The sequence below is a fragment of the Ostrea edulis genome, chromosome 4 (assembly GCF_947568905.1).
Source record: "Ostrea edulis chromosome 4, xbOstEdul1.1, whole genome shotgun sequence".
Taxonomy (NCBI): Eukaryota; Metazoa; Mollusca; class Bivalvia; order Ostreida; family Ostreidae; genus Ostrea; species Ostrea edulis.
The window spans coordinates 51743549-51753906 of record NC_079167.1 but is presented as its reverse complement, the minus strand read 5'-3'; the positions used below and the strand labels follow the sequence as shown (position 1 = coordinate 51753906).

Sequence of the window (10358 nt, the reverse complement as noted above, 5' to 3'; positions counted from 1 at the left end):
ACAGTATGATCAGCTGACTATAGAGAATGTCACTGTTGACAGTAAGTATGATCAGCTGACTATAGAGAATGTTGACAGTAAGTATGATCAGCTGACTATAGAGAATGTCACTGTTGACAGTAAGTATGATCAGCTGACTATAGAGAATGTCACTGTTGACAGTAAGTATGATCAGCTGACTATAGAGAATGTCACTGTTGACAGTAAGTATGATCAGCTGACTATAGAGAATGTCACTGTTGACAGTATGATCAGCTGACTATAGAGAATGTCACTGTTGACAGTATGATCAGCTGACTATAGAGAATGTCACTGTTGACAGTAAGTATGATCAGCTGACTACAGAGAATGTTACTGTGACAGTATGATCAGCTGACTATAGAGAATGTCACTGTTGACAGTAAGTATGATCAGCTGACTATAGAGAATGTTACTGTTGACAGTATGATCAGCTGACTATAGAGAATGTTGACAGTATGATCAGCTGACTATAGAGAATGTTACTGTTAACAGTATGATCAACTGACTATAGAGAATGTCACTGTTGACAGTATGATATATTGACCGTAGAGAATGCCACTATAGATTATTATGCTTCTGTTATATGTCTCTATATATTTTGTTACACCACTATTCTGACATAGCTATAAGAGGGTTGAAATGATACTATGTAGAATTAGTATCACAGTGGTTGTTTACAATGAAATATTTCTTATATGCTGAAGTGGAATTGATCCTGGGACACTGCAATGTTACAGAATGAGCAATTTGATAAGCCGACGAGCATTGGAATGATTTCAGGTTATAAATATAGAATGGAACATTGAAACTGAAAATGTCCCAAAATATATTTTATTTATATTTAAGAAAAAATACATGTATTATTCTGAGTAGTCTTTGAACAAAGTTTAATGATGTAATGTTTTAATGAGATGTAATGTTTTAATGTAATGTTTTAGTGAGATGCTACATTGACTCAGACAGAAATGTTTGGTAATTTGCAAACACGAGGGTCAATTTGATAAAAACTACTGCTAAATACAGTCAGCATGATAGTATTCAGGGTTTGACATTTACTTTTTTGAGCACTAGACCAGTCGGGCCACTTCAAATGAATTTTACTAGACCTGACCTTACATCCACTAGCCCTGACCAACTGTACAGAAAAAAGTGATAGTTTCTCCATATTTAATTACTTACTTCTAATGACAAACGTTAAGTTTGAACTAATCCTTATTTGATTGTCTCAAAAACATCAGTCTCGTCAATCAATTTGATATGCTTTAATTTTCAAACACATTTTCTGTTTCGTTAAATTCTACTCGGCACGGGAATTCTTTAGTCCATTTAGAATAAAATGATCTCAACCGTTTTTTTTTAAATTTCTATTTCATAAGCCCTGCTTTGTTTCTTCCCAACCTTTCCTTTTCTTTCTTGGGACATCTTTCCTTGAGGACGATACGTCGTATTTGAATATAGAGACATTCCCGCACATATGTCAACACCGAAAAATGGCTCTTTACGACGTAATTTATTAATTTGATAAACACTTTCTTATATTTAATTCAAATAAACGTTTTTTTTAAAAATGAATTCAATTTATATCTATTTATCCGAAACATAACTTTACACCCATTGAGCAGATGTCGTAAAACATCACTTCCGATCGCGACTTATGTATTAGAAATAGAAATAAAGATTATGTCATCACGCGGTTCAAAATTGCTCACAAACTCTTTACAATCTTATTGTTTTAAAGTTTCTTGTTTATTTTTTCAACACGACCAGTCGGACTAGTAAATCGACATTTTACCCGACCGGACCCATCATTTAGTAGACTCAGTCGGTCGGACGTGCCTTAGTGTCAAACCCTGGTATTGTAGTGTTTTTGCTTCTCCTGTGCAAAAAATATTGCTAAAAAGAATAGCAAAAAAAAGGTAGCGATGTCAAAATGAGTAAATTTATCAGTCGATTATTTCATAGCTTTAATAGAAGAATATTTGTTTATTTGAACTTTTTAACCACTGTTACTGGGATGTTCCTTTGTACAATGTATTTACATATACTGTTTAGTATAACTTACATATTTATGTGCATTTACCAACAATCAGATATGCATAATACAAGCTACTTCAAGGCATACTGAATCTAAATCTAATGTTATAAATGTTTTTAAAATGAAATAAATTTGTCATGTAAAGGTGTTATATGGATAAACATGATAAACACCTCAAGTGTATATAACAGCACGAGCAGGATCACCTAGGTGTAAATTCCCACCGATTAGTGTTCAGTTAACCGTAGACCCCAATGTAAACATCCATTATGACAATTAATTCAGACAACATGCATGATGCTATTGATAATAGACAGGCTTCACATTATTTAGCACAAAAAGGAGCATTTCCTCCTGATCCTCATACATTTTTTTTCAATTCTTGACTTTACCGTATTCCAACTTGAAATATTGAATCCTGGAGAAATAGTGTTGACAGATTTCATAAACCCCTCTCCCTGCACAATACTAAGACGAAGATAGTCTTTCAGGATCATGTTCGCAACTGAAATTGTTACCTTTTCAGACTCTTGTTTATTTTTATGCCCCCCTTTGAAAAAGAGGGGGCATATTGTTTTGCACCTGTCGGTCGGTCTGTAGACCATGTGTTGTCCACTCAATATCTTGAGAACCATTCACTTGATGATAATGATATTTCATATGTGGGTTAGTTATGAGTAGAAGAGGATCCCTATTGTTTTTCAGGTCAAAGGTCAAGGGTCAATCTACTCTGGACATAGGAATATAATGTCCACTCAATATCTTGAGAACCCTTTGCTTGAAAGACATCAAACTTGGCACACTGGTACATCCTAAGGAGTAGATGACCCCTATTGATTTTGAGGTCATATGGTCAAAGGTCAAGGGTCAAACTGGGCATAGGAATATACTGACCATTCAATGTCTAGAGAACCCTTTGCTTGACAGACATCAAACTTGGTACGCCAGTACATCTTCAGAAGAAGATGACCCCCATTGATTTTGAGGTCACATGGTCAAAGGTCAAGGGTCAAACTAGACATAGGAATATACTGTCCGTCAAATATCTCGAGAACCCTTTGCTTGACAGACATCAAACTGATACACTGATACATCTTCAAGAGAAGATGACCCCTATTGATTTTGAGGTCACATGGTCAAAGGTCAAGGGTCAAACTTGACATGGGAATATACTGTCTGCTCAGTATCTTGAGAACCCTTTTCTTGACAGACATCAAACTTGGTACACTGATACGACTTCAGGAAAAGACGACCACTATTGATTTTGAGGTCACATGGTCAAAGGTCAAGGGTCACACTAAACAGGAATATACTGTCCGTTCAATATTTTGAGAACCCTTCGCTTGACAGACATCAAACTTGGTACACTGGTACATCTTCAGGAGAAAATTACCCCTATTTATATTGAGGTCACATGTTTAAAGGTCAAGGGTCAAACTGGACATAGGAATATACTGTCCGTTCAATATCTTGAGAACCCTTTGCTTGACAGACATCAAACATGGTACACTGGTACGTCTTCAGGAGAAGACGACCCCTATTGATTTTCAGATCACATGGTCAAAGGTCAAGGGTCAAACTGGACATTGGAATATACTGTCTGCTCCATATCTTGAGAACCCTTTGCTTGACAGACATTAAACTTGGTACACTGGTACATCTTCAGGAGAAGATGACACCTATTGATTTTGAGGTTGCGTGGTCAAAGGTCAAGGGTTAAACTGTACATAGGAATATACTGTCCGCTCAATATCTTGAGAACCCTTTGCTTGACAGACATCAAACTTGGTACACTGGTACATCTTCAGGAGAAGATGACTACTAATTATTTTAAGGTCACATGGTCAAAAGTCAAGGGTCAAATTGGACATAGGAATATACTGTCCGTTCAATATCTTGAGAACCCTTTGCTTGACAGACATCAAACTTGGTACACTGGTACATCTTCAGGAGTTGATGACCCCTATTGATTTTTAGGTCACATGGTCAATCCACTCTTGACATAGGAAGATATTGTCTGCTCAATATTTTGAATTGATGATACTACTCTCAATTAAATGATGTGTGTGTGTATAATTCTTTTTAATTTTGCACCATGGGGGGCATATGTGTTTTACAAACATCTCTTGTTTTTATTTTTTTTTGCTGAATTCACTAGGAAATTTCCATTTGTTTTCTGTACTGGTAAATCACCACATACACACAGCACTAGAAGTTGGGTGTTTATTTTTTAAATGATGCAACATATTGCTAGTTGTTCCTTGAAAGGTTGATACAGATTTGCATTAAGTACACTTAACAATTTTACTATCTAAATCACACTTAAAAAATTGCCACACTCTTGATTTCGGCGGCATTTTGATTCTGACAAAATTCTATAATGATAGCAGAGAACGTTTAATTTTCTTTGAGTGAATTCAGAGCAAGGACACTGAGTAAAACTCATGAATACAATGGTGGATCAAATGCGTGAGTGTATTTCAAGGAGGGATAACTCTGATCTCAAATTGGTAAATTATCAGTATGTGCAATTTTTTTTTCATGACTTCGAATATAAAAATATTTGTCAAGTTTATTTAAAACCCTATGTAACTAATAGGAGGCAACAAATGGGTTAATGGAGATACATATATATATTTTAATATTATGTCTGTATCTTTTTGTCCCAGCATTTGTACAGAGGTAGTTCTGTAACAGAATTTGACATGAAATGGCGACACTGGAGAGATGATTGTCAAAGAAACTATGAGGAACAGAAATTCTCAATCAATGCAAATCTAGAAACTGTAGTCCGGGTAAGTAGAACACAGACTGATGATGTCATTGATATCCTGTAAAAGAAAATTATTGACGGTTCACAAGTTTTATTTTAAAAACAGATTATAAACTAATTGAGTTGATTTTGTGTTATATTTAATGTATTCTGTGTTAATAATGACACTGTGGAAGTTTATTTTAGATCCTGTGTGTTATATTTAATGTATTTAGTGTTGATAATGACCCATGGAAATTTATTTTAGATACTGTGTGGTGAAGATGCAGTATTCAGTGAATTGAAGGAGTTTTGTGACCCCTGGTATCACATGTTGATATCAAAAGCCCTATACCAGGACCCCACCATCAAAGCATGTGATCTACATTATTATGTCCAGGTAATTAAACAAAAGTCTGATGTGGCTCAGGTTAGCCCTGGGCTCCACAGCCATCTTATTTGTAGCATTGTTATTAGCTTTTGTAATATGACAATCATTTTCGTTATTAAGATGGGACAGATGTTGGTTGACCCATGTGACTTGTTTTATTTACAATCTGTAGGGCTGTCAGGATGAATACAGAAACAGCACAAGACTGGGAGAGCTGGACAACATTCTCCTGTCAGCTATAGAGTCAGACGTGTACCAAGTCATCAAGGATAGCAGGTACTTGTCAAATTCTCTGTTCACTCAGACTGACCAAAATACAATTCTTAGTTTTATGTCAGGTAAATGGAGAGGTTAAATGAGCTAAAGAAATAATTCAAAACATCCAGTCAATATTGTCATGTACATGATTCTATTATCCAGAACTGCTTGAAAAATAGCTTTATAAGTGTTGGAAAAGTGTGTGAAAAAAAATGATATAGAGCTGCATAAACCCTGTGTAAATGCAAAGTGAATTTCATGTGAATGTTTTGGAATGAAGTCAATGATCACGGAATTTATTTTCGAGTGGATAAAATGCAGGAAAGTGAATGTGAGGTGAAGAAACAATGGCAGAATGATAAATGAACAATCAGGAAACAAAAGGGGGGAGGGGGGTAGTGTCAGGGATTCTGTATGTATATGGTTCTGTATATACAATTCTTTAAAAGATACATGTATAGAAATATAAATAAAATTAAATTTGGAAAAAAACCTTTTGAAAAACAAGCAAGCACAAGAGGTGGTGCATAATGAAGGAACAAGTGCCCAGTAATGTGTGTCATCCGGGTTCTGAGGAAGTATAGAGTGTACTGTATTCACACCGATTGGTGCTGAAGCAGGCAATTCAGATTAGATTAGTAGCTTTTTCATGACCTCTATTTTATCAACATTCTAAGAAATCAGCATTGACATAGAATTATTGTAGGTTAATATTTTTCTTGTTCTATTTTAGGACTGTGTTCAGCAATGGTTGGTTTGTAGCTCATTTGACAGATCTTCTACAACACTGTGGACAGTTAGAGGCTTACAAATTACAGTAAGTTATCTAGCACATTGTAGAGGTCCTAACACATTGTAGAGGTCCTAACACATTGAAGAGATTCTAACACATTGTAGAGGTCCTATCACATTGTAGAGGTCCTAACACACTGTCAAGGTCCTAACACATTGTAGAGATCCTAACACATTGTAGAGGTCCTAGCACATTGTAGAGGTCCTAACACATTGTAGAGGTCCTATCACATTGTAGAGATCCTAACACATTGTAGAGGTCCTAACACATTGTAGAGATCCTAACACATTGTAGAGATCCTAGCACATTGTAGAGGTCCTAACACATTGTAGAGATCCTAACACATTGTCGAGGTCCTAACACATTGTAGAGATCCTAGCACATTGTAGAGGTCCTAACACATTGTAGAGATCCTAACACATTGTAGTAACACATTGTAGAGATCCTAGCACATTGTAGAGATCCTAACACACTGTCGAGGTCCTAGCACATTGTAGAGATCCTAACACATTGTAGAGGTCCTAGCACATTGTAGAGGTCCTAACACATTGTAGAGGTCCTATCACATTGTAGAGATCCTAACACATTGTAGAGGTCCTATCACATTGTAGAGGTCCTAACACACTGTCGAGGTCCTAGCACATTGAAGAGATCCTAACACATTGTAGAGGTCCTAGCACATTGTAGAGATCCTAACACATTGTAGAGGTCCTAGCACATTGTAGAGGTCCTAACACATTGTAGAGATCCTAACACATTGTAGTAACACATTGTAGAGATCCTAGCACATTGAAGAGATCCTAACACACTGTCGAGGTCCTAACACATTGTAGAGATCCTAACACATTGTAGAGGTCCTAACACATTGTAGAGATCCTAACACATTGTAGTAACACATTGTAGAGATCCTAGCACATTGTAGAGATCCTAACACACTGTCGAGGTCCTAGCACATTGTAGAGATCCTAACACATTGTAGAGGTCCTAACACATTGTAGAGATCCTAACACACTGTCGAGGTCCTAGCACATTGTAGTAACACATTGTAGAGGTCCTAACACATTGCAGAGGTCCTAACACATTGTAGAGATCCTAACACATTGTAGAGATCCTAACACATTGTAGAGGTCCTAACACATTGTAGAGGTCCTAGCACATTGTAGAGGTCCTAACACATTGTAGAAGTCGTTATAGCTTCATGCAAACCAAGAAACTAACAGCTTCAAAAAAATGAGTTTCTTGACATAGCCATATCAGGTTACTAGTCAATTTTTGAGTTGCCCTATAGTTGTTTCCCTTTGTTGAACTCTTACATACGATGAGATGCAAAACATATTTTGTCCACACACGGTGGGTACAAATGCTTATCGTTGCGTTCATAATGCTGTAATAGGATGATTACCGACTGCTATGCAAACACCCAAGCTGAAAGGAAACACGTATCTAGTAACTTTATGAGTATTTGAGAATAAAATAGCGCAAATAAAACTCGAAATTCTCAATCTTTTGTTGTTAAAAGTATTGATCATGTCAAAGAGGAAATAATGATAATCACATATTTAATTCAATGGCCTATTTCAAACAATTTCTTCTTGATATGGACATTTTAATGTATACCTCTGGCAAATATAAACAAAATACTTGCTTTCAGCATTTATTGTCATCTATGTAACCAGTCTATAATATACATATACTCCCTGTTTTCACCCAAGCGTTTAATAGATTACTGAATATACCTCCATTACAGAAGAGCTTATATCTCAGAAATTGTGTATTTCATTATTACACCAACAAAGGAAGATAACTTCTTTAAACTTGAGTATTGTGGATAAAGAACTACGCACGCTAACTCTGGATTCCCACCTACTTTATTTTAAAATGTTTTACAATTTTGCTAATGATATTTTTTTAGATGCAAAGTAGAATCCTTTAGTAATTGAATATTAACTTTTAATACCAGTGTTAATTGATTAATTGCTCTTAATTTCAACTCCTTTTGATTAGGGGGTAGAAAAATATGTTCCTTGAAACTGGGCTGTAAAATGGCATATATTTTTAAATGCTTATTGATATCAATAAATAACCATTTAATTTGTAAAATTACTTTATATTATTGAGTAAAAAAATGGTTAATCTTCATTTCTCATGCATTAACCTCATTTGCAGTCGATCACAGAGTGAAAATTTTTGTTGTGTTTTGGTCTGTAAACATATGTCCTCCCCCTCCCCCCCCCCCCCCCCCCCCCCCCCTGTGAAACAAAGTTTTGGTATAAATTTGTTAAATGGCAATTTATGATACCTGCATAAAGGAATTTGTGTTTTGGGGGAGGGGGGTTAAAAATATTATCTGTTTTCCATTGATTCCTATAGTGAAATACGTGATATTAACCCAAATTATAGAGTTATCTCTCTTTGCTCACGCCAATAAGTGAGAAAGTTTCCCAGTTTACTTTCGGAAGGTCGGTGGTCTCTTCCCAGGTACATTGTATCTGGGTTCTCTCTTCCACCAATAAAAACTGGGTGCCACCAGATAACTGAAAAATTGTTGAGTGTGGCAGAAAACAGCAAAACAAGCAAGTCTCTTTGTTTTGTCAAATACAGTGAAACTTCTCCAAACCGGCCCCTCAGAAAACCGGTTCTCCCTGAATATCGGCCGATTTTAAAAGTCCCGGCAGAAACCTTAACATTTCCTTACAAAGAAAGTCTCACAAAACCGGCCACCCCTGAAAACCGGACATCGGCCACTTTTTAAAGTACAATTGTTAACAAACATATGTAATTTACCCTTATAATACCGGCCACTATTTGAAGACTAGAAAAGTTTGGCCAGAGGGGTGATTAAGACCGGCCAGGTGAAAAATGAATGACCTACTGGCCAGGTGGGAAATTATCCACCGAAGGTGTGAAAAACACAAGTGGCCTCTATAAGTTCTATAGTTTACCTGTGCTGTCCTGGGTGTTAATTGGTGCTTGGCTAATCCAAGTGACCCTTTCAAATTTCTGTACGAAATGTTATAAACAGATATGCACATATTGAATGAATACAATCAATTCGCCATATTGTTGCACCATGGATATAAGCGGTAGTTAATAAACAACAAACCCATGACTGTTAATTATAATTTTCAACAGATAAATGATTTTTGGGGGGTTTCCATAGTCTTTAAATTCCTAAGAAACATCAAAATTAAAATTATATATTTACTACTGTACTTTTCAAAAACGTCAAAATAAATTTGTTAACGATATAAGCAATGGACGTAAACAGAGTATTTATAGGTAAGAGGAATTCCAATAATAGGCCTCTGTGTTTTCTTTATGTATCCTGTTATAAAGTTTTAGTTAAAATTAGATGATTGCAGCAAAACTATTTCTTGTAATAATTGCCTGTAGGTACAAGCGGACTAATTTGATCTCCACTGATAATTGATCATAGATCCCAATATCAAAGTGAGCAGTACCTACTCTGTGTATTAATTGCAGCAATCAAATGGTTATGTGTTTGTTTTGTTTATTAAAACATAAGCCGAAATTCTACATAAATGCTGCTAGTCTACAGATTTCTATACATATATCAAATGCAGTTTTATTTAAACGGAATGTTTTCCATCATTTATGCATGTCAATGTAAAAATGTTTATTCATGTTTAATTAGTTTTAGTGCTATAAATTGAAACACCATATTATATGGTTTGTGGTATGTCAATGAAATATCTTATAAAAATTGAGCTGAAATGTCTCTAAATGCTAAATTCTCGATATACCGGCCACCCCTCTAAACCGGCCGTTTTTGTTGGTCCGACAGCTGGCCGGTTTAGAGAAGTTTCACTGTATATCAACTTTAATGAAAATAGCCTAGTGGTTAGAGAGCTTGCTTCACAACTGCAATGGTTCGATTTTCGATACCAGTGCTACATAAACTTTATACATTTAACATGTAGTGACTGTTCCTTAATTCACCAAGTACCCAGCATTTGAAATGAAAGTGAACCCAGCATTAGAAGTGAAAGTGAACCCAGCATTAGAAGTGAAAGTGAACCCAGCATTAGTGTCATGGTAGGCATTTGGCACAGAAAAGAACTTTCACTTCTGTGACCTTGAGCGCCAT

At 35.9% G+C, this 10358-nt stretch overlaps 1 protein-coding gene across 1 annotated transcript in view; it reads left to right on the top strand.

Annotated features, from left to right (window-relative positions):
* LOC125670789 (nuclear pore complex protein Nup85-like) overlaps window positions 1-10358 on the top strand; it is a 44447-nt gene that overhangs the window by 17766 nt on the left and 16323 nt on the right. The window contains exons 9-12 of the mRNA XM_048906175.2: window positions 4726-4851; window positions 5077-5208; window positions 5372-5475; window positions 6191-6274. Coding sequence (XP_048762132.1) covers window positions 4726-4851; window positions 5077-5208; window positions 5372-5475; window positions 6191-6274 — 446 coding nt within the window. The remainder of the gene's footprint in view (window positions 1-4725; window positions 4852-5076; window positions 5209-5371; window positions 5476-6190; window positions 6275-10358) is intronic.